Source organism: Jaculus jaculus, chromosome 7, assembly GCF_020740685.1.
Source record: "Jaculus jaculus isolate mJacJac1 chromosome 7, mJacJac1.mat.Y.cur, whole genome shotgun sequence".
Lineage (NCBI taxonomy): Eukaryota > Metazoa > Chordata > Mammalia > Rodentia > Dipodidae > Jaculus > Jaculus jaculus.
The window spans coordinates 150,662,684-150,687,219 of record NC_059108.1 but is presented as its reverse complement, the minus strand read 5'-3'; the positions used below and the strand labels follow the sequence as shown (position 1 = coordinate 150,687,219).

Sequence of the window (24,536 nt, the reverse complement as noted above, 5' to 3'; positions counted from 1 at the left end):
CCAGGGCAAGGGCCAGCCCCACGGCAGCTCCATGATTCACCAGCGTACACCACTCCCTACTTGCACCTACCAGATAGAAGTCCAGCACAAAAAAGGGTGACAGGCCCCAGAATCAGGGAAAACTGGGTTCAGACCCCAAAGCTCTGTCAGTGTCAGAGATGTGCCAATCACGCCACCTCTTGGATGTCAGTCCTATGCCACATGGCAGAGGCTACCCTTCAAAGAAGGAGGTGCCAGGAAGCCTAAATTCATTGCTGAGAACAATCTTGCCAAGGGCCTCACACACAATGGGGCTGCAGAAATAGCGGCTCACTGTGGCCACTGCCAAGTGTAAGAGGAACCAGGATGGAGAGACAGGCTGCTACCTGCTCCCTGTAACCACACATGCCAGGCCAGCCCTTAGCAATTACTGAGTGCTATCTAAAGAGGGGATCCACAGTGCTGGGTAGGCTGCAAGTCCTCTACATTCTAGCAGAGAGTGGGGAGTCCCATGTGGAAAGATGCCCCCCCCCCACACACACAGCCAGGTTTCTTCCCACCACTGCTTGGATCAAATTGGCTAGCCTTGATTGTGTTTGGATAAACCATGTTTCATGGTTTAAAGTATTTGGAGATGATTGAGAAATATGCATGGTACATAGCCCCTTCGCCCCCTCTGCTGGGTTTGAAAAGTCGAGTCGCTTTTGTTCACCCCCTACCCTCAAGCACACAAAAGTGCCTCAGGCTGTCCTAAGACCCCAAACCCATTTTCTCTCAAGTGCAGAGAAATGACCTCACGGGCCCATGTAAGAAGAAAGAGGACAATTCTTCATCCAAACATGACTACGTGTCTGTATCTCCTCACTTCTCTCTCAGATGGCAGCCACCCTCAGCCGGGTCTCCGGTGTGTCCACAAGTATGATCTGGGCATCCTCAGGCCAAGACTGCCACAGAATCTCAAGAGCAGGATGACAGACAGAGTCCGCCTGGGACAGGCCAGAATGCAGAAACCCTGTTCAAGATCTGCCAAAACAATATTGTGCCTCTTTCAGCGGTCTTCTTCAATGCCCACTCCTCCTTCTGGAGGTCTGAGGTGCTCGGTATCCATAAACCCTACCAAATAAATGCCCCTGTTCAATTTGCCATTGACCCCACAGGACTGGAAGGCACCTCTCCACAACCCTGTCCTCACCTTCCGGGCAAATCAATCCAATAAACTCCAGGGCACACTAGTTCCCACATGCCAAGGACTCTATTGCACTCAATTCTGTGCCCCTCCTTCTAGGCCAGGATCAGGCACATGCATGACCAGCAAGTCTCAGGCAAGCCACCATCACTGGAACAGCGAACTAGATGTCAGAGATCCAGGTACCCAAGGCGACCACAGTCGGTGCTTTATAAGACCTCAGCCTGCTCTCCCTGCCCCCACATGACAGACATGACCAGCTGAGGCCATGCCCCAGTGATAGCTACTGGGTAGTCCTCCCAGTGGAGCTGTGTATGCCCTTATTTGAAAAATGGGGAAACTGATGCTTGGGGAGAGAGAGGATATCCTGGGAGGTCATGTGTTCACACCCATTTACACTGAGAATGAATATGACCAAGGATAGCCCAGCCCTGGGGCTTCCCAGGACAGGGCTTCTGGAGTGGGTTATGATGTTTAAGTCAGAAACAAATCCATGCTGCAGGGCCCAGGGAAGACATGATGGCAGAGTAGCCTCCGAGGCACAGGCGCCGGCAGGTCTCCCACCTGAAACATGCACAAAGGTGTGTCCCACCATAGAGGGACAAACTGAGGGTCTGAGGGCTGTCAGAAGGCCACCTGTTGCTAAATCCATTTGTGTTGGGAGAGGGAAGCGTCATGCTGAGTCTAGTGGGCCACACAGAATCTGTTTTCTAAGCATCCACCTGTAGGTGACAGGAGTCCTTAGCCCGTTCTCAATGTGAGCTCAAGAGAGGTAATGTTGCCTACTGTGTAGAGCCCCAGGGACACAGATACCAGTTGGCTCTGCCATCCATCATCTGCCTCCATTTCCTCATCTATATACCAAAAGGGTCAAGTGAGATGATCTCTCAGAAGCCCTGAGGTCATCTCAAGTCACCCAAGGTGAGCCCATTTCCAGACATGCTCCACTCCACGTGGAGAGCAGCGCCCAGCCTCCCTGGCCACTTTCAAATTCCCTTTAAAAAGAGATCGTGGCTGCCTGGCTCTGAGGTCTCTGATGTCCACAGCCAGAGCTGGGTCTTCACATCCACTAACTGCTTGAAAGCCTTGCATCTAGCGCTGCATTAAAAATTAATTACACATGCTATTTTATTGCTAGTCCGTAATGTAATGAGCACCAGCTGTGCTAAACAGCCAAACTCCTTTTTAAGACAGCTATAAAAAAAAAAAAGGGAAGAAAGAAAGAAAAAGAAACTGCACTTCCAAATGCTTCTCCTGTCAGAGCAGAAAAAACAGCAACATCTTGTACGGATTTGAACAGAATTCTTTGATTTAGCTGTGCCTTCGCAGTGTCTGAACGGCCGGCTCAGAGGGTGAAATGGTATCTGGCGAGCTAGCGGTGGCGTCCACTCCAGCACATTGCTGGGTCGCTTTCATCTGAGGACAGTCATGCTGGTGTGGTCTCACCCACGCTGGGCAGTCACTGTCCCTTCTCTGGCTCCACTCCCTGGCCACTCTGATCCCTGTTGGTGCTGATAGAGAGGTGACTTCCCCAGCTACGTGGATGGGGTGCGTTCTGTTTTTGTCTTCAGTCAGCCAGAACCCCATCACTCAGCTTCTCCACCTCTGTGCACACTGCCTTCCTGCATGCTGGAGGCCCTGCCGCTCTCTCTCTGGCTGCCTCTGGCATGTGTCCAGATGTGGAGGGTGGCATGCAGATCTCAGACAGGCAGAGGAGGACAGCTACTGCAGCAAAGCCATCCCAACATGCTGCGAACACCAGCAAGGCCCCAGGAGCCTGGGGCTGGCCCACAGTGATCACCACGCTCTGCAGGGGCACTGTGACGCATACGGAGACTCCCTAATATCTTCTTGTTGAGACAGTTCTCTGTCATGTATCCCAGGCTGGCCTCAAATTCACTATATAGCCAAGTTGACCTGGAACTTAAGATCCTCCTGCCTCCACCTCTTAAGTGCTGGCATTGTAGGCATGAGCCACCATGCTGGTTTTATGTCAGGGCTGGGGATCCAACCTGGGGCTTTGTGTATGCTACACAAGCATTATGCCAACTGAGCTACAGCCCAACTCCCTAAATTTTTAATAACTCCCTGAGATCTTTTTTTTCCCACAGTGAGCCAACAACATTGGCACTGGGGCAACAAAGGTTTCTCAACACAGTGAGCCTGTGAATATGTGTGGCACCTTCCCCAGAGAGACCCTGCTACATACCTCCCTCACCCCCATGGCTCCTCTCTTCTTCACCCCCATGCCTGCCCTTCTCTCCAGTCTCCATGGAGGCCTGAATGCCCTCCAGGATGCCTCAGGCACCCTATGGGCCATATCTAGGCAGCTCCCTGACAGGACCAAGGAAGGAGGCTGTCTCTGTCCCCCTTCAGCCCTCCAGAGTGGCTGCCCAAGTGATCCCCTGCTGTTAATCAAACCCAGTCCAGAAAGAAACTACAGCTCACTCCTCATTCTGGTATGAAATTCACAGAGCGCAGACCATATCATTAACATAAAACTTTCAGAAATAAGGCCACTTTCCAGACAGACTGTATTAATTGCATCAAGCCTCCACAGCTAGGGTGGTCTGATCCACAGCCTCCCATTGGACAGCTCTAGTTATAAAACCAACACAAAACGAACACTGGGATATAATTGAAGGAGGAGAAAACGATAGATTCTACTGTTAAACCTACTATTTACTTACAGGTATTCTTTTATCTTTATTGTCCCTTTAACCCATGCCAAGAAACCCCAGACTAGTTAAATAACACAGCAAGCACAATTTCAGTAGAAAAGTAAATTGAATTTAACTTTACAAGATCGCCCTGTGATTTCAGCATATACTAATGACTGCAACTGACTCCCTCTATTAAATCCAAACACTTCCACTTCCCCAAGTCTGGATCCTGTGTGTTCTTGCGTGAGACCTTGAACTTCACCAAGCGCGTGTATTAATCACTCTGGCGGATGACCATTTGCAGCTTTTAAATATGCAATGAAGTGTCCCAGTTCCCTTTCCACCTCCTAATGCTGCTACATGACAGAGCCAGCCAAGAGGCTAAATGCCATTAAGCATGGAAACCAAGATGCAGCTTAAGGGAAGTGCTGCATGGTACCACATACATAATGCTGTCAAGGTGCAAAGCCCCTTCACAGCCTCCATGGTGCACGTTCACTACAAGACACTGGTCTCAGCACCTGACCTGTATGACCACATGCAAAATGTTCAGAGCACCTTGGGGCAGGTACTATCCTCAGCCCATTTCACAGATTGGGAAATTGAGGAGCAAAAGGAATAATTGATTTGTCTGAGATCACACACCTAGCTATGCTCCCTTTTAGTGACCTGTTAGGACTCTGGTGACCACCTTCCCACCATGGAAACCTCAAAACAGGGAAGAGCTGGGGACAAGAGAAGAGCCCGGTGACTTTCAGCTTTCCCCTAGGAGCCCCAGCTTGTGCTCTGGAACACTAGCCAGGCCCCTCGCCCAGCCCAGCCAAAGCTGAGCCACACTGATATGTTACACAGATCCACCTGAGGATCTTCGCTTTGACATGCTACATACATATATGTAATATGCATTTCTTACAGAGTGGGAAGCCAAAGCCTTGAAAGGCAATGTCATGTTCAAGGCCACCAGCCTTAACAGATGAACTGCAGGCTGGGGCTCTGTGGAAGGGGAGACCTTTCTATGTCTGGGAGAGCCTTCACTCAGAACTGTACTTGAATTCAGCAGACTCCACAAGAAACAGGCTCCATGACTCTTCTCCCAGCTCTCACCATCCAAGGGAGGTCTGGCTAGGATCCCTGGAGAGCCCAACATACCTGGGAGGTTTTCTCCTCTCGGAGATCTCACCCCTCTACAAATAACCTAGAGTACAGTACGTTTCTAGGCATGCAATTAACCTATGTGAAACACAGCATTTCCATGTTAATTTGGAGAGGTAAGTTCAAAGCTTCCTGATCAGAAAACAAAGTGAGGCTGGCAGCCCACTCCATCTTGACGGCTGCGCTCCATCTTCACTACAGATGCCTTCCTAGGGGTGATGAGGAATTTAATGCCTCCACCGCAGCCACTAATTAAACAGGCACAAAGAACACTGAGGTGAACAGCCCTGTGCAGGGGACAACACCACAAAAGGACAAAATCTACTGGAAGAAAATACTTTCAGGTACTGAAATTGATCAGAAAATATGGTGGCACAATTTGGTGCAGGCTAATGAACAGAGCTGAACAATGAGTGAGGGTAGGACTGGATACGGAAGGAAGGGGCCTAAGGAAGAGCAGGTCCCTGCGGAGCCACCAGGAACCAAACATGAGCCTTCCCTATCCCCTCTCCTTCCCTCCCAACAGTGCAATAAAGCCTCGAAGCATGGGCTCCCTCGACAGCCAGGTGGCCTCCACCTTACAGATGAAGCAGACAGACACTCAATGAGAGCCTCTTCCTCTCTGCCTGCTCTTCTATCCCATCCACTCAGCCTCTGGACAGGTCCTCGGGCCCAGACTACAAACTACAAGCGGACAGGGACCCACGTGTGTTGACTCTGCCTGTTTTCACAGGGTCTACAAGCCCACATGAGTAGAGGAATGAGCCAGTGAACGGATGTGCACTGAGAGACCTCAGGAGGTGAGAAAGCTTTGGGTTGCGGCCAGGCTCACAGGCAAGGCCACATACAAATGCCTAGGGATACTAGATAGGCAGACTCCTCACGTACCACGACGGTTCCGGACAGAGATTGTTTGTCCTCCACCGAGCCTGGTCTCAGTGGGCAGAGGCCCCCAAGAGCTAATCCCGCTTCTGCAACCTTGGCCCAGTCATGGGTTCCCTCAGCCTTCACCCTCTCCTTCGTTTGTAAAATGAGCACAGGCATGGCACCCAGTTGGCACTCAACATAAAGGTACCAGGAGAACCTGGCCATGCAGTAGAGGCACTCGGCCTCGTGGCTAACTCCCTTCCACTTTGGCAGCTCCCCGGGAGGACCACAGCCAACAGAGGGTTAAGCACACCGCATCTCACCCCACCCCACGCCGGTGGTGTGCCTCTGGCAAGGAGATCATGTTTCTACATGCAGAACCTGACCAAGTCCAGTTGTAAACACTCAGGCTGATCTTTGATAGCACAGTCCCCCTGAGTGGGGGCAGGGCTGTGGGGCCACAGCACTAATTACAGGAAGCCAGGAGGACAGGGAAGCTGCCCAGATGAACAACGTCCCTGGCACAGCCAGGCAGGTCTTTCTTCCACAGTGTCCCAGACAGCTCTGCCAAGCCAAAGAGCCTCTGTCACTCCAGTGACCAGGCGGTCCAGGGTAAGGAGCCAGCTTCCTCTCAAACAGTCTGACTCCTTCCCGAGTGACTTTGGGTCTCTACTTTATGCATTCAAACACTAATCCAGTAAGAAAACATAGGTGCCCCTTAGGCAGCAGATCCAATGACATGTTCACCTGCCACAGCAGTGGGGGTATCAAAGGCTGCAGACAGCCCCATGGGCAGGAAGGTCAAGGCATTCTCACCTAAGAGCAGGGGCCGCTGCGGCCTTGTACACAGAGAGGCTCCAACGAGAATGGCCCTTGGAACGGTGTCAATGAAAAAAGAAAGACCTGCCCAAGAAAAACAGTTTTCCTTTCACAACTTGAGTCAAAAGAAAGCCTGCAATGTGCCTGGCGACAAAGCAGGGACACATGGAATCTGCCCCCACTCGGCAGCCAGCGCTCGCCTTTCCCGGCTGTGCCACGGAAACCAGGCCACGGCCGCTCGCCACGTGGGTCTGTGTCAGCCTCGGGCTCCAGCGGCCACGGTGTCTTACAAACCAGACCCTGCCGCGAGCTGCAGGGAGGGCCCGCCGTCTGCCCGCGCACTCTGGGGGCACAGAAGCCTGTGCTTGGGGAGGGAAGCAGTGGAGGCTGTGTGTCCCCACCTGGCCGACTCTGCCCTCTCCCTCTGCACACGGGGCACTGAGCTGGTGTGCACCTGGGGTCTGCACAGAGCCAGTAACCTCCACACCCCCCCTCAGGCACTCACAGAGTTTCGCTCCTGCCCACGGCCACAGCTTTTTAAAGACTCCTTTTGAGTGACTTCTTTTTTTCCCTCTTTAACTTTAATGGGCAACACATTGTCCCGAAGAGAAAGTCAGCATTTTGGACGGCTCCGGAGATGCACACAGACAACCGAGGAATCCTGTCCTACCCTTGTCTGGGGAGGAGGGGCAAGGACTGGGGGGGGGGGGACAAAACCCTCAGATGTTAAGTGTTATCCAGTTAAGATTTAGCTAAACAGCCCAAAGAGATGAAATGTGGTGGCTGGGCAGTGCGTTGTGGGAGTTGGACTTTCAGAATGGTTGTGGGTATGAGGGTGAGGGTGCCCTGATCCCTGGGTTCCAGGCACTGGTTTACAGTTCAGTTGATATCCCCTGGTACCCCCGGAGTGCCTTTGGGGTAGGGGTTGTGCATCTCTCCCACGGGCCCCACCTCAGGTCCCCCAGATCTGCCCCAGGCACACCCAGCCATCCCGGGAGCCCGCCCTCACCACCGCGGCGGCTGTTACCTGACAACTGACACTGGCATCCAAAGGGACCCTCCGTCTGACCCTCACCCTGAGTCCCGTCGCCCGAGGTAGGGCGCGCACTGCAGCAGGGCAGCGGGAAGCAGGGCGGGAGGGCGCCCAGGGCGCGCAGAGGTGAAGTGACCACGGATGAGGGAGGGTGGGAGGAGGAGGCAGCTATGGGGGCCATCGCTGGCAGCTGGGCAGGCCTGCACGGCCCTGGAGAAGAAAACAATAGAAAATACTGGTCAGTTGGGCCCTGGACTGCACAAGGGATTTGGGGTGCGGGAAGGGGCCCGGGGTGCAGGGCTGCAGGCCAGCCTTCAAAAGGAATTGAACCTGTGTGTGTACCACCCTGTGGGGAGAACAACCAGGGTTCAGGTAGGTGGGCAGGGGATACTGTGGGGGGTGGGGGGTGGGCAACAGCTGCAGCTGCCTGGCAGGGCTTCGGGGAGCCAGGATTCCTGCCTCTGGCATTCTCGTGCAGTGGGGTGGGGCACAGAGGGCCTTCTAGGACCCACTCCTAGTTAAAATTCCAAGGGGCCGTCTGTGACGTACTGGAGCAAGCAGGACCCATTGAGGATTTGATCCCCCAAAATCAGGGCCACCCCTGTGTGGCGGTGAGATGCTCACAGCCACAGCTCTATGAGGTATCAGGCTCTTTGGATAAGCCTAATTCCAACGGCCTGGGCACTGGTGATCTTCCTACCTGGCTCACTACCAGCTGGGGCCTTCCTCCAGCCCCTGGCAAGCAGCACCCAAGACCCCAAAGCTTTTGGGCGCCTTTGGCTTCCTCCTCCCTCCAGCACCCTAAGGTGACCTAGTACTGCTCACACTCCTCCCAACACCTCCACCCTGGCCTAGAAGTCCCCACTCCCCGCTCTGACAAACCACAGCGACAGCAACGCCAGGTCCATGGGACTGCCTCGCCTCTTCCCAGCCCCACACAGTGCCTCGGCTGCCGGCAAGGCCTGGGTTTGATTTGGCCGTTTATCTTACACAGCTAAGAGACCACCAGGGCAAAACGTTTGTGTGAAGCCCTTGCCAAAACCGCAAGTGAAGAAGCCCAAATTCCCTGGGTAAATGATTGAGCAGAGAAGCATCAGAGAGACATGCAAACATCAACAAGACGACGGCAGCCGAGCCCGGCCGGCTCCGCCGCAAAGGCCACGGGCTCCCCTCCTGCACAGGTCTTCACAGGTGGGAACCCGCCCGCTCCACAGCTGCTGTGGGGAACTCTCCCATCCCAGAAGAACCACGGGGTCTTGTGAGCCCGCTGTGAGCCAGGAAACTGTCAGTCTTCTCCAGTCCAGCTTTCTAACATGCCCCTCTCCCCACAGGGTCAGGGATGTAGGATACCCATTGCCTGGATGGGAAACAGAGGCCTTGGCAACAGCAAACAGCAAGCCTTAGCAGGAGCAGGCTTTACAGAATCTCACTCCCTGGCTTTAAAACCAGGGGGCTTTCTTCTTGGTAGCCTCACTTCTCTAAACTGAGAATCCAGAATCAGGGTCCTCAGAGCATTTGAGAAGACTCACCCCGGCCCCCCCACGACCCCCCCACCTCCCACAGCTCGGCCCTGCTTAAGAGACCAACGTTAACATCAACACTGCTTAGCCCCACTGAGCTAATAATGCGTTTACTAGCCCAAGGCCCCGGATGTTTCTGAGCTGGCACTGCCCCAGAAGGGTGTGGCCAATGATCCCCCTGAGCAGCTCCAGCCCTAGGAGCTGAATGGAAGGCCCTGCTACAGACTTCGTGTGGGCCTCAAGCCAGGACCGCCTCCTCAGGGAGACGAACGCTTGCCTGAAACCCACTAGCACTGAGCACTGCACACTTGACCCTGACTACCAATGGCCTTGACTCTCCATGGAGTTCGGCTACCAGTCTCAGCCAGGAGGTCAACCCCGCTCGCAGGAAAGAAAGTGAGGCTGAAGGAAGTTCTTGGACTTGAATCCAGCTGTCTCCAACACCTGGCTATACTTCAACCCTATCCGCGGTTGCAGCTGGGGTGGAGCGACCAGGGTCCTCAGAGATAGAGCCACAGCTACGTGGAGATGGAGAATGCCGAATGCCGCAGCACTGGTTCTGGCTGGCTTGGCACGGGCGGGGCGGGGGGGGGGTGGAGAGAAGGGGTGCACAATCAGCCAGCTCTGAACATCATGCTGATCTGCCACAGGGAGCCTCTTTGTGGCCTTTGTCCCAAATAAGAAGGGAGCCAACTCCATCCTTCTGATGGGAAGAAGGCCTAAGGAGCAGGAAGGAAATGGGAAAAATAGCTGTGGGGCTAGGCCAGGAAGAGTCCAGGTGAAGCCACACACCAGGGGTGTGTTCTCACAGGACTGGACAGGACAGGACAGGTTAAGAGGGTGTGGGGCCTCTCTGGTGCACTAAGAGCACTCTCTACCCCACGAGAGGGCCCCTCTAAACACAGGGTAACTGAAGGAACCTAGTTCCTCCGAAAGCAAGAAGCCACCATATCATGACAAGACAGGCAAATCCATGGAGCCTGGTGTAGGCCTCCTGGGGCTGCAGCGACGTGAGCGTGAACACTCAAAGCTGTGGATGAAGGACATGAACCTCACATGCAAATCCTCATTTTTTTAAGAATCAAGGATGAGGACGTTGTCTCTGTGCCTCAGCACCTGTCCCAGGCCACCTCCCAGCCCCATCCTGTGCTAGCCTGGAACATGAACAGGAAGACAGTCCCTAAGTCCTGCTGACAGAATGTGCGCCTGACAGACAGACAGACACCAATCTGGGGAAAGGGGACAGAGACAGAGGATGCCAGCCTGGAGGGCAGAGACAGAGATAGCAAGCTCAGGGAAGGGAGACAGAGAGAAAGCTGGGTTCAAATTCCTCTTCTGCCATCTTGTGCCATGTGACCTAAGGTGGTTCCCTTCTCAGAGCCTCAGGAGCCTTGTTTTGAAAGGGTGGATCACCATAATGCACAGGCAGAGCCATGTCACCACACATGATCATCACCCTTGGTCACTTTCCTTACGTCTTTCCAGTCCTTGAAGTTTTCTCTCCACTCCTTCCAGGTCAGAATGCTTCTCATAGCATCATTGCTGCCCCAAAGGGACAACACCCTATAAAGTCTGGCAAGGAACTCTTAAAAAAAAAAAAAAAAAGTTCTGTAGGGTTGCAATGCCTTTAATCCCAGGAGACCAAGGTAGGAAAATTGCTGTGAGATCAAGGCCACCCTGAGACTATGTCATGAATTCCAAGTCAGCCTGGGCTAGAGCAAGGCCCTACCTAAAAAAGAAAGCTGGGCTGGACAGATGGCTTAGCAGTTAAGATGTTTGCCTGCAAAGCCAAAGGACCCAGGTTCGATTCCCCAGGCCCTACATAAGCCAGATGCACAGGTGGTGCATGCATCTGGAGTTCATTTGCAGTGGCTGGAGGCCCTGCCGCACCCATATTCTCTCTCTGTCTCTCTCTCTCATATACATATATATACATACATACATATATATATATATATGTATGTATGTATGTATATATATATATCCGCCTCTTTCTCTGTGTCTCTCAAATTTAAAAAACAATTTAACAAGCCTTCTGGGCTGAGGCTGTAGCACAAGCCCTTGCCTAGCAGGCGTTGAAGCCCTGGCTCCATTCTCAGTACCTCTTAAAAATAGAAGATGCTTTCTTCTGAGGTCCAAGCCAATCCAAAGAGACCTATGTGCAAGGCAGTGTGACACAGAGGGATTTCATCATCCGGCTTTACATGGGATCCGGGGGGCTTAATAATAAACCCTAGCAGCTCAACTGTGTACCATGGAAGTTCATTTTAATTAGGAAGAAAGAAGTAAACAATTGATACCTGAATGATCCCAAGTAAGCCCAGGGCCTTCCTATCATGATATGATCCCCCTGTCCAAAATGAGGAAACTGAGTCTCGTTTAGGTGAAGAAAGTGCCCAGACTATATTGAGCTTATGAAGATTCTAACGCTGCCTTTTTGCTGTTTACATCGCCTACAAAGATGTGTCCCAAAAAAGCCTCCAAAAAAGTCCTCTAGGTTTCGTAAGACCAAAACAGGGGATAAGATGGATGCGAATGCCTTCCTGGGCTTGAAGCATTCCGAATGTGCCTGCAGCCCACCTCCCTTGCAAGCGGGGCCCTGCAGATGCTCAGCTCCACGCACCGCACATGCGCACTAACCAGTGACACGCCCACCACCAGGAGCATGCATGCGCGCGCGCGCACACACACACACACACACACACACACACACACACACACACACGAATGTCTGAAGCTGCCCAGTTTGGGTATAGAAACAAGAGCCTTCCCGGTGCTGTGTCCTCAGGGCCCACCTCTCCCAAAACGAGGGGGTGGGGGGTGTGTGATCCCGAGTTCCCAGCTCCAGCGGTGGCCTGGAATACACTGCCTGTGCGAGAGGTCTATTTTTCTCCCTACTGGTGCCTTTCAACGGATACGTTTTTTTAAGGCGAGAACTCCTACTGATAGTGCAGAAGTGAGTCATAGATCAAGGAAGGAGACAGACAGGGAGCCAGCGCGTGTAAGAGGGACACTGGCAAGGGAGCCTGACAGTCCCCGCGCCCCCTCCCCCCGTGCCAAGACATTAATTCTCACAAGTCGGAGAAAATTACTATGCATGAATGCAAAAAGCATGATCAGGAGTAATTAACATGGCTTCATATGCAAATTTTATTAATGCAGAAGTACAAAGTCATTATGCAAATGAAACTTACGTCAACTCTCTTGACAAATATTCATCTCTGAGGCTCAAGTTTCTCCCTTTTTATTTATTTATTTAATTCTCTCTCTCCTCTCCCATTTTTTGTCTGGGTATTTTTGGGGGGGAGGGTTAATAGGGAGAAAATGAGGAGGGAGGAAGAGGGGAGAAAGGAAGGTGATCCTGGTGGCCACTAAGGCACCAGCAAGCCAAGAGGACTGTTTGACAAGTTTGCAAAGTTGTTTTTCAACCAGAGAAATTTATTCTTGCATTGTTGATTTTTTTTAAGTTGTTGGCAGGTACAAGACAGCTCATAGGAGAAAGGGGGTTAGTTTAAAAAAAAAAAAAAAAGCTCTGGGCAGCAGGCAGCCAATCAAAACGCCAGAGCCCGTAATGAGGGCGATTGATGGCTGTTTGGCTTTTACTGCAGGGTAATGAACTAGAATCCAGTCTGAGGAGGGGGGAAAATATGAATATTCATGAGACTGTGCTCCTGCCTTTGATGATTAAAGAAATTTTTAATATTCAAATAAGCGCTTGCCAAGTGATTAACAAAGAACAAGCACGCAGAAATATGGAAATGGGGGTCTGGGAAAGATTTGAGAGGCGAACATACTGTGCGGGAAAGGCAGCCCCAAATTTCATAAACAAGATAGGCAGATAACCCAATTCGCATGCGGGCAAATAAAAACATTTGTTTCTGATCACTTAAATATTTTGCCAGCTACTTTGTCTTAAGGATGATAAAAATGCTGTGGGGGGGGGGGGGAGAGAGAAAGAACATGATGCCAAGTGCATTGCTCATATTTAAGAATTACTAGCCTGAGTCCAGCCCGCCTCCTCCCAACCCAACAGGAAATTAAGATTCTTTTTCCGGTTTGCTAGAGAGAGAAGATGGAGGTGAAGCCTGCTCGAACGTGAAAAGCTGGGGCTGGCAATGGAGAACCTGCCTGCTTGGGGCACCATGATGTGGTGGCACTGCCCAGATTGGCACAGATATAACATGTTACTGCGAAAGCTGATCCTGAGTCCAAGGACTATAGAACCATGACACCTTGGGGGGGGGGGCAGGAATCACTGAATACACACAGTCGAGACATCTCAGGTCTCCTCTGACTGGCCTCCACGAAACACAGGAAGTGGGAGTAGGAATCTCAGCCCAGGGCCTGGCCTGGACCTCTTAAGGGCCAAAGATACCATGTGACCAAAGACTATGGAGGGGAAGTGTCCCCACTATGTGGGCTGAGGCCACACTTGCACTGTGACAGCTGCACTGTGGGTTCACCCTAGAGCACGTAATAGCAGTATTAGCTGGTAAAATGATCCTATAGTTCAAATACACCTAACAGCCAATGGCATCCATCTGAGGAATTCCCTGTTGCAAAGGAGAGGAGCGTCGCTTAACTGAGACGGGCACTGGTGCCCACAGACAAGGCTTGGCCCGGCCATCCTATCTTCTCTGTTTCCTTTTTCTAGAGGGAGGTGGTGGCTGAAGGATTCTAAGGGCACATCTTTGTTGCTATGCAAATCTGGGGGTCAGGACTCAAAAAATAAATTCCTTTGTTCCACAATTTCATTTCTTTTTCTTACTTTTTAATTACCAAGGTGTGGGAACCTGTACAGATTATACTTGTTTTTCCATTTCATTGAGATGATAGCTAGATGACTGACAGATCAATAGATAGATAGATAGATGATAGGTAGATCAATAGATAGATAGATGATAGAGAGATAGATGATAGTAGATCAATAGATAGATAGATAGATAGATAGATAGATAGATAGATAGATAGATAGATAGGCAGATAGATAGCAAAAGAGAACGTCCATTGCCATAAAAAGCCACAAATCCAGGTCATGTGTCCAAGACAAGACCAAAGAGCAAGTGGGATGGGAAAATGTGCACCTCACTGTCCCGTAGCTATGGGGACCTAGAAACTCCCCCCAGGTCCCACCTCTCACTTCAGGGTTCCCACTCTAAGTCAGCAGCCACCATTTAGTCTCAGCAGCATTTGAGGGCCACCACAGACATCCAGGCTCTTGCTGCCAGGGTTGTGGGTTTAGGGATGAAAGTGTAAGTGCCCTTTGGAACACAGGCAACAGAAAGGAGAGAGGAGGTCTCCCTGGGATTCGCACAGCTGTGTTTACAGACCTCCTTCAGGGTCTTCACATGGGAGGCAGAGAGACACAGTTCAAATCCACGCCTGGCCTTTTCTCTCGGCTGTCTGCTCATTGTCAGGGACCCTCGAATGGCTGGGGAGGACAGGAATGGGGCTCAGGTGAAAGAGCCTACCTCACTTCTCCAGAAACCACCTGGCTCTGCTTGGATTTAGAGCGGTCAGGGGCCTGTAGCAGAGAAAGAGACGGCTGGTCACAGCAGCTCATCTCTGGGCCTGCACCTCTGCCACCGCCTCCTCCCAAGATGACCACCAAAGACACTACTTGGCATCTTCCTGAGCCCATCATGAGATGGCACAGCCAACCAAGGACGTGGGAACCTGGATTGCCTTCTTCTAAGCTCCTCCACCCTCTATCACTCCAGCAATCGCCAAACACAGTCACCACAACCCCTAGTTTTTACTCTCCAAAATACCTGTCAGGACAGAGTCTAAAAGAAGACCTCCATCAACACACCAAAACCAGGCTTGGGGAAGAACTGTCCTCTCTGGCAAGCCGTCTTGTAAACAGAAGCGGGGACATGGCACACCCCTCCCCCGGGTCCAGGAGCCCCCGCTTCCATGACTACCAGTACCAGCCTCCTTAGGGTGAAAGCTGCCTAAGTCCTCTGGGGTAAGCATGCCCCCTTTTAACACCCAGAGCCAAGGGCAGGTAAGGCTCTTATCACAGATTCCAGAACCTATGGGAGGCTCCTCCTACCTCCTCCCCTCCCAAAGAGACAAGGAGTCAGGGTAACCTTGAAACCTCTCCCATAAACTGGCCAGGGTAACATGGAAGGGGCTGAACAATTGTTTTGGCCTCAGCCTTCCAGACCCTAAGTGGGCACCTGCAGGGGGAAACTCGCAGCTTGGACTCTTTTTGGGGTTTTTTTGAGTCTCTCTTGGGGAACCCCTGAAGCTCTCAGTACTCTTGATGCTGCTGTAATGCAAGTTAGGCTCTTGCTTCTGAGGCCTAGGAATGGTGGCTTCGGAAGTGACCTGGGCAAGCAGAGCCACCCAACTGAGGCTTACAACTCTGGGGACAGTGTGGCCTAAGGACACCAGAAGGCTATGTGTTTGATTACTTATTAAAAAAGTGTATGCACATGTCTGTCATAGAGAGGTCACAGACAAATGCACACCCCACACATACACATGCACTCACATTGGTACCAGCAGCATAGATGCGTTAAATGGCTGCACTCATTGCCTGGGGTCTACCGAAGCCAAGGGTAAAGCTGGGGCTCATGGGATCTCTAAATCTCATTCACAAAAAAAAAAAAAAAAAAAGCCAATTTCTTGATTTGGCCTTATCAGAAGCTGGGAAACGGGTTAGCTACGTCAGTGTTTCGCAGCTCCTGGCTGCCAGTGCAACCCGGTTAGGGTCCTTCAGGAATTCTGTCTTCAGTTGTATCCGTAGCAACAATAGCACACTACATCTATCTACTGGGTGCAAATGTGCCATCTACTTATCCAGGCAAGAAGCTGGACACCCAGTCTCTCGCGTTCCAAACATGAAGAACTTGAGACTTGGGGGTCAGAACGATTCAGTCCCTTCCCAAATGACTCTGATAATAAGCTTGGCCAGGTGTCCCTTACGCGTGTCCTCATGGAGGGGGAGAAAAAAATTCATCGTGAAGACAAAAGTCACATGCCACATGAGGAAAATAACCCAGAAAAAGAATCTCCACATTTGGTGCTGATGGGCAGCATCTCATGGCCTTTGCCCCCCTAGCATCCACTGGGCCTGACAGGAATAAGCTGGCAGTACTAAACCCGACTCTTGTAAAAATCTGGTCTTCCATAATGTTTGAAAACTGGTGGGTTCAGGAAGTCGTTGTGGTTCGAAGGTGCCACAAACTCCAACCCTGGTTTCTGCCCAAATCCCGGTCACAGAACAGCACAGGGTAGGGAATTCACAGCTTCAAGGCTCGCAGGCTTTCTTGTTTTAGATGGAATGGAAATAAAAGAGAAAGGCTGGAAGAGACACTATTTTTTAAAACTCAAATAGGGTCCCTGCTACCCCTAAAATGCATATTTTGTTTTCACTTGCATTCATTATAGTTATATGCAACTAATCTCCCTGTTACAATGAAAATAAAATTCAGCTCTCCTCTGAATCCCTCTGACAATTCTTTTTTGCCCCTTCATTTCTTTTTACCTTTTCCTAATGGACACAGAATACCGAGGTTGAACGCTCTGCTTCACGTAAGAACAAAATCCTTCTACGTCCGCTTTATGTTTCTAAGCCAAGTCTGAAATGTCACTGACTGAAAAAATTGAACAGGCCTGTAATTACTTTCAACCAAGTAGCTCCTTTAACAGAGTTTCCTGTATGTAGATGGCATTTAATATACATATTGTGAGTCTGCTTTACAGCCCCCTACCATTAGACAGCAAAAATCACCCCTTTTCTTCCAAAGGGGCAAACAGTCTGACAGCTACCTTCTTCCTTATTTTTTGACGTGAAATCCATTTTCATCTGCTAACACACCAGAGGTGACATGGAGTGTGTGCACAACAAAATTTGTAAAAATTAACACTTCGAGAGATTAATTTAATAAAGATTGTTAGCACATTAACACCAGTGACACTGCTGCTTACGAATCAATCCGGCCGGCTCGCGACGTGGCTGTACCGAGGTGCGTTCAGCGGAGGTTTAGACCACTATTTAATGTAATTAAAGAAACCGGCAGTGCAGTCCTCAGTGGAAATTTCATTTCTATCGCAGAGTATTCCCACTAGAAACTGGGGGAAATCATAGCACGCTGGCTGTGATGTTGTCGTGATGCTCTGTGCCTTGGCCGTCTTGGCCACAGAGCTGCAAGGAGGAGCTGGCCACAGAAACCCTGCGCAGACTTGGTGAGAAGAGAGGTCTCACCTCCCTACAGGAGTGTACCGTGTTTATCTCCCATTCGCTTGTTTTTCAGACGGTTTCTTAAAAAGAATTTTTTTTAATCTGCCAGCCTATCCATCTTTGGCTGTAATTAACCAGGAAGCCCTCTGTCCCACAAACGGCACATACCATGAAAGTGACTTTTTGGATGTCCCCAAGAGAACGCCATGGGTCAAGGCACAGAGGCAGGGAGACCTCCATGGCTGGTCTGGTACAGAAACAATGGTGTGTGGCCCAGACCCCAACCAGCTGCCAACACAGACCTGGATGAGATTTTTGACTGGTGGGTACCTCAGAACACCTCAGGAACTAACCAGACACAAAACCAAACAGGAGGGAAGGAGAGAGAGAGAGAGAGAAGGGAAGAACGATCCCTTGTAGCACATCATCGGCAGAGAAAATGAAGTCTTGGGGCCAAGACTGAGGGAACCTGACTGGTGCAGCTCTCTGCCTCCCACGGCTGCTTGCTGCCCTTGGAAAAGCCAAGTGCTTACAAAAAATGAGACCTTTCTTCTCTAAACCTGCTTTGCTACATGCCCCTGGGCAGCAGGAGTGTCTAGGTAGCCCCTCCCTTTCCCTAAGTGCATTTTAATACCCTTATTTTACATCCTAATTTATTTAGGAAAAAAAAAAAAACACATCAGTGTCACTAAAAAAAACGTCACTCTGTTTTGCAAAATCCAGCAGCTTCCTTGGCAGCAGAAAAGGCTGGCTGGCATTATCCCCTCGTTTGACAAAACTACTATTTCTGGGCATGTGCTCAAAAACAGGTAGGTAGCAAATGCTGAGAAATAAGGAAGTGGAAACAGCCAGCAGATTTTTCACTCCCAAGAACGCCAAGCGTAAACATGATTTATTTAGCTGTGTGTAATATGTCTGTCCTCCACTCCGCTACCAGCCCACTTGGGTTTAGGAGAAGGTGGGTAGGAGGGGACAGGAAGGCGGGAACAGGGAGGACAAGTGGGAGAGAAACAGCCCAGGCTTCCTAGAGAGGCTTCCTGAAGGGTTCAGAGTTGGGGTTTGAGAAGAACAAGAATATTCTGCCCCAAAATATATGCAAGTGTCAAAAGAAGGCAGCTCTCATTTGCCGGTTAATTAAGGAGCTGCCACTAACAAAAGATGGAAGAGTCGGCTCGTCCAAACAATATTTACCCGGCTTCGCGTGGTCGCGGCTGCTCCCCTGGCTATTCCACACTCTCCGTGGGCTAGACGGAGGGGTGAGGGTGGCTTGTGGAGTTGAAAGGTTGCAAGATTCCAGCCACGACCAAAGGCAAAAGACACAGGAACCTCCCCCCACCGACCCATCCCTGCATGCCCGCCTGGAACTCACTCAGGTCTGTATTCAATTAAGGAGCACTGCGCACCTGGCTGCAAGCCTGCGACCAGACAGCCCGGCCCGTCTGCCTGCCGCCTCCACCTCTCTCCAGCTCAGATGCCGGGGACGAGGGCTCTGCCAAGGCCCCCACGTGGGTGAGAGGACACACCACCCCAACCCCAAACTAGAGCCCTGTTGAGCATGTCCCAAAAGCACAGGGACAGTATGTGTATTCCTCAAGAGCCAGCCCAGCCAGAGGATTTAGGTCCAACCAGAGGTTTTTCTTACTAAAAGTCGAATTCAGGTCACCTAGGATTTGGAGGGGGAAAACAAACTAAACATCTTTGAAAGAAAAACCTCAACAAAAAAAACAGAGAGAGAGAGAGTAAAATGCAGCCCCAACAGAGCTGATCGAGGCCTGCATTTCCCTAGCGAAGGTGCCACTTTGCCACAGCCAGCTGTGTACCCGGCTGATGGAGATGCCAATTTCTTTGAGCTCTAGGAGGAGGCAGTAAAAGGAAAAAAAAGGAAAAAGAAAAACAACTTCCTCAGCCGTCTGCGCAGTTCCTTCCTCACTGGCACCTTGAAAGACTGTGCACTTAAAGGCTGCCTGCTGTATGCATGCCTCCCTATGCAAGTCTATACCTCCTCCTCCCTTTCCTAGGCAGCCAGAAACCTCTATGCGGGAAAATACTTTTGCTGGAGTATTCAGGTCAAGGTCAACAGGAACACCACTTGATAGTAGGATTCTGAACTATGTGACATTCCCCAACAAAAATAAGGGGGCTTCAAGAAAGGGTCCTCTAAAAATGAATGGGGATAGGAGAGGGTGTTTCCTAGTGATATTAGGTTACTAAATTGAAAACCCAAGTACTCCCTTCCTAAACCTCCCTCCCAAAGCCCCAAATGCTTCCTCTTTGCATTAAAAATGACACCCTATACAAACAGCTATTGGATTCCTTTCCCTTGTGCAAATTAGTCACCCCGCCCCCGGGGTCCCAACCGGAACAGCCTCGTCTGCACAGTGGCTTTGAAGTCAGTGGCTGCCTCACTGCAGCACTGGCTTGGGCATCGATTCACATGGTGGCAGGGAAGTAAACAAGGGCACAGCCCCATTTTCTGGATGCAGCCTCCACCAGTGGACTAACTGGTTGACCCCAGGCTGCTTAGGAAGCAGAGAGACGGGGCCTGCGCCTGGCTGCAATCTAGTCTCCAGTCTTCATTCTGGTATCTACGCCCTGAGGTCTTCCCCCGAGCCCCCGACATTCCAGCTGCCACAAATATTTATTCAATGCCTAACCTGGGTGGTGGGGCCACCAAGAAAAGCCACTGATAAGGAAATCCTACCAAGAAACATAGATTTCTCAAAGCAATAAAAGTGAAGGCGCCAGGGCATCTCTGCAGCAGCCTTCCTGGGATCCCTCTGGCTACCAATCCCTTGGTTGAGTTTCCGCAGGATCCAGCCACGGAATGCCCCATTTCAGAGCACATCTCCCACACAGTGTTTCTGAACAAAGCCAGGCAAAGCCACCTGTTCCCGGGACAACACAGCCCAGGGCCCAGAGCCACACAGTGCGGCAGCCCTGAGCCACTCAGGGACCCAGCACTGAAGGTGTGCGCACCCGTCCCCACGACCCCACCCCAGGAAGGAGGTCACCCAGGAGGAGGCTCAGACCCTGGGTGAGAAGCTCCCACAACTTCTTCCCTAGGCTTAGTCCAAACCTAGACAGGAAAACGCTGCCTAATTTTTATCATTGTTGAGTCGCACAGATGGTTTGCTGGCCTCCCTGTTGGAGTAACAGCCACCCCAGGACACCTGTCCCTCAAGCAAAATATGACCACCCCTATACACACACACACACACACACACACGCACACGCATGCACACACACACGGCCTCCAAACATCCTAAAATGTACATCTCTAGAAACGAACTGCAAAGACCTAGGGTGCAGACACACACACACACACACACACACACACACAATTAGTGTTTCATCTTCCTTTCTGTAAAGGAATCTCATAACATAAATATTAATCAAACACAGAATCTGCCTTTTTGCCCCGGCGCGTCCTGAGTGCCCTGCCGGTGGTGATCTCTCCCCTTATTTACAGATCCTCAGAGGCACTTTCTATCTTGTTGGAACTGTCATAAATGGACGTCTGAGAAATCCGCCGGCAAGTTTGGGCAGATAGAAAACCTTCCTGTCCAGGACTGGCAGGCGGTTTCCGTTCCCAAGCATTGAATGGGTTGCTTTTCCCCAAGGCCTTTCAACAAATAAATTGACAAGTACCTTCAGCCTCCACCAGAAAAGCCAGTTCCTTGAAGTTCGGATTAACTAAACCTAAGATTTTTTTTTACATCAACTCTTACTAAAAATGCCAGAAAGGCATTGTTGACAGAGTATCTGGAGAGAAAAGAAGGTGCGCCCCCCCCACCCCTTGTCAGACCCACATCAGAAGTACACATGACCACGTATTTTTAAAACTACCTGCCTTCTATCCTCGTACATCAATTCTGTCTTGCTCAAACCTATTTCTAAAAAAATGCAGAATGCAGATGGGAGCCCAATTCTAGCCTGGAAACTGTCACTAGGAAGGTAAAGGTTCATCTTCCATAGGCAAACATCATTTATTTCTGTTTCCAGAGTTAACATCTTTTGGGGGAATGTCTGAACATTTTTCTTAAGAACTTACTGGGAGACAGACTAGAGATCAGAACACTACTTTTCCCAGGTCAATAAGGGCCTCTTGCAGAGCTTCAAACAATGTGACCAATTTTTAAGAACCCGTTATGAAAAGAGGTTCCTATCAAGGTGAGTATTTGCATTATATTCTCTTTGTGGGGGCGGGGAGAGCGGTTATGGTAAAGCAAGTGGTTGGGGTTGGAGGAGCAATGACACTAAATCCTCTTAATTCCAGACTCCCAGTCCACTGCGGTGGCCTGTTCCATTCCCACTCAACTGAGGAAAACACCCCGTCCCTGAGTGTTTTAAAATCGCAGCCCCAAAAGTTCGCTCTGAAAAAAAGCAGGCTCCCTCTCTTCCCAGGCAGGGAGCCGGTTGTAAAGAAAAGTACTTTCGTCAACCCTACAAGTACAAGGACAATAGAAGGGACTCTGAGGCCCCTTCCTTCCTGCCTCACCTGGATCTGTTAGGCCAAGGTGAGCTAAGGCCCAGCGACCCTTGGACCCTTCCGAGTACAGGTGGGAGATGAGAGGGGAACCCCGGCACCCCCAAGATCCCGGGCAACAGTCACCCTCTCTGAAGTCTGCACCTAGCGCAGGGAGGTTTCGGGGATGAGGCCACCGGCAGCTTCCAAAGGTCCTCAACTGTAATCCCCCAAGACCAGGGTCACTCGCAGGGGCGCGGGCAGGAAGCCCGGGGAGAGAAAGACTGGTGGAGGAGGGGCGGCCCCTGAAGGGACAAAGGGGCCCGGGGCAGGCGGCCTCCCCGCCCTTGACCTTGGGTCTCCGCCTCCATCCTTCCCAGCCGCAGCCCGGGAAGGGGGCTGGCACTGCGCCAAGGGCGTGCTAGCCAGGCGGCTGGGCTGGGCTGGGCTGGGGCCTCCAGGGTGCGGGGGATGGGGATGGAGGGAGAGAGAGAAAGAGAGAGAGAGAGAGAGAGAGAGAGAGAGAGAGAGAGAGACTCCAGGGCTGCAGGATGCTCCAAGGAGACCAGCATCCCACTTCCTACAGGAATGGGGTCACTGGCCGCTCCAATTCCCTGCCCGCCACACCAAAGCAAAAGTTGCAAGGATGCAAGAAGGATGACCCCTTCTTCGGGGAGAGCCTCTCGACTCGCTCAGCCCCCGCCTCCCTCGGACCCAGGCCCAGACAGGAGGGAAGCTGTCAGGCGAGGAAGAAAGGAGAGCGCCTTCCGGGCGAGGCCAGACGAGGCAGGGTCAGCTGCGCCTGACCCCGCCCCTCGAATCCCGCTCGGGCAGCTGGCCCATTAAGCCCCCGAATTATGCATGGGCCGGGAGCCCCTCGGCCTCCAGCCCAGGAAGGCGCGATCAGCGTGCGGGCCGGGCCCGAGACGGGGGTGGCGGGCGGGCAGGCGGGAGGTGGCCCGCCAAGGATGGGCGCGCGCCCCGGGGCGCAGGCTGGAGAGGCCTGGCGGGGGACCTCGGGCCCCTTAAGGCCCAGGAGCATCGCGGAGGAGCTTGAGATGGCCAGGCGGGTTGGGGAAGGATCACCCGCCGCAGGGGAAGCCCCGGGAGCAATCTCAAAGTTAAAGGTGTCCACCCCGCACTGCGCGGCCCCGGGGGCGCACATCACCCCAGGAGTCCCCTGCCTCTGGGTGGGGAGGAAGGCCATTGTGTGTTCAGGCTTGGTGAAAATGGGTGCCCTAGACCCCAGGCTGCGAACGTCTAGGAGCTTTTCCGGGCCTCCTCGGCGGGTAGCTGGGGCCGGCACGTTGGGGAGGAAGACGGGGGGGGGGGGGGGGGGGGTGGGGGGGGGGGCGCTGGAGGTCAGAGACCGGGGAGTCTTGCATCTTGCAACTTGCTGGGCACGTAGGAAGTTGCTGTGGTGGCGCTTGTGTCCGGGGAGCAGTGGAGGAGGTTCTGTAGCAGAGCGGGGTGTGGGGGGGTTGCTGATTTTGAGGTTCACTCCCACCTCAGGCCACAGAACAGCCCTGAATCTCAAAGCGTCACCCACCACTTTGTGCCTTTCGAACCCTGCCCTGCAGTCCACAGGCCCGGACCCTGAGCGTGGACCGCATTTGTGGCCTAGAGATCGTCTGTTTATGAAAATGCACTGTCTCTTTTCCCTTCTCCCCAAAGCAAAGGCCAGGTCAGGAAAATTACATACCTCATTTTCCCCCAGCGAATAAAATCGCTTCGTTTGTAGGGAAAGTTTTACAAGCCTATGATGCAGGAGAAGACCGCACTGTTTTGAGTTTCTTAATTGGCTAGCTTTGAACTTGGGTGGGAGGGGGCAGACCAGCTCAGCCTCCAAGGGAGAACTTTCAGTTCTGCGGGTCCACAACCCCAAAGGATTTTTTAGCCAGTTGCTGGAGGTGGAAAGAGGTCACAGAAGGGTTATACAGCTCCTTCTTAAAGGAGAACAATCCAGACCCTTGCTGTCACCTTAAGCTAAACCCAGGATTGGCAGCCCCAAGGGACCCCTCCTGGAGCCCCTGAACTGGCTGATTCAGTGTCCAGAGGCCTGGTCTGCCCTGGAAAGGCCACTTCAAGGGTACCTGGGTTTGTGTTTGCTGGGTACTGCTTTAGACAGATGGCCCAGTGTGTACTCCCTGACTGGAGGCCCATGCTAATGGGGTTGGAGCACTGGGGCTCTTACCCCTGCGCCTCTGGCCTGCCCCTTTGAGGCTGAGTTCAAATCCACACTCTGAAAGTAATGGAAGCTGCCTGGTGGGGGGCGGGGGCGGCTATCCCAATCAAACAGCAATGAGCACAGTGGTCCTGGGGAGGGGGTTGCCTCGGCCACGGGGGACAGCTTGCCTTGGGTCTATGCTAGGAATGGAAGCCTGGCTTTCACCCCAAGAACCTGGATCCCAGAGTCCCAAACCTGTGGTTAACCTGAGGCGCCACCTGTCCCTCCCAGCACCCTCACCACCTCTCCCTGGGGCCAGGGTACACTTCACCACGTGCAACAGGACCTTGTTCAACTGTTCATGTAATAAGTTCCATTTTCAACTGTCAATTCTTCAGAGGAAACAGCTTCCCAAGTCCCATATGTAAAAATTAATCAAGTCAGGGCAGCTGGGTGGGAGTGGCTTAGAGGACAGCTAAAGTCTCCCCCCCCCC

The 24,536-nt window shown here is 51.9% G+C and overlaps 1 protein-coding gene across 6 annotated transcripts in view; it reads right to left on the bottom strand.

Moving 5' to 3' along the window:
• The window catches only part of Bcl11b (BAF chromatin remodeling complex subunit BCL11B), a 93,873-nt gene that overhangs the window by 47,893 nt on the left and 21,444 nt on the right, over positions 1-24,536 (bottom strand). For 2 of the 6 annotated variants that reach the window (XM_045154618.1, XM_045154619.1), the window contains exon 3: positions 7,694-7,909. The exons of the other annotated variants lie outside the window; for them this stretch is intronic. In XM_045154618.1, coding sequence (XP_045010553.1) covers positions 7,694-7,909 — 216 coding nt within the window. The remainder of the gene's footprint in view (positions 1-7,693; positions 7,910-24,536) is intronic. 6 annotated transcript variants of the gene reach the window in all.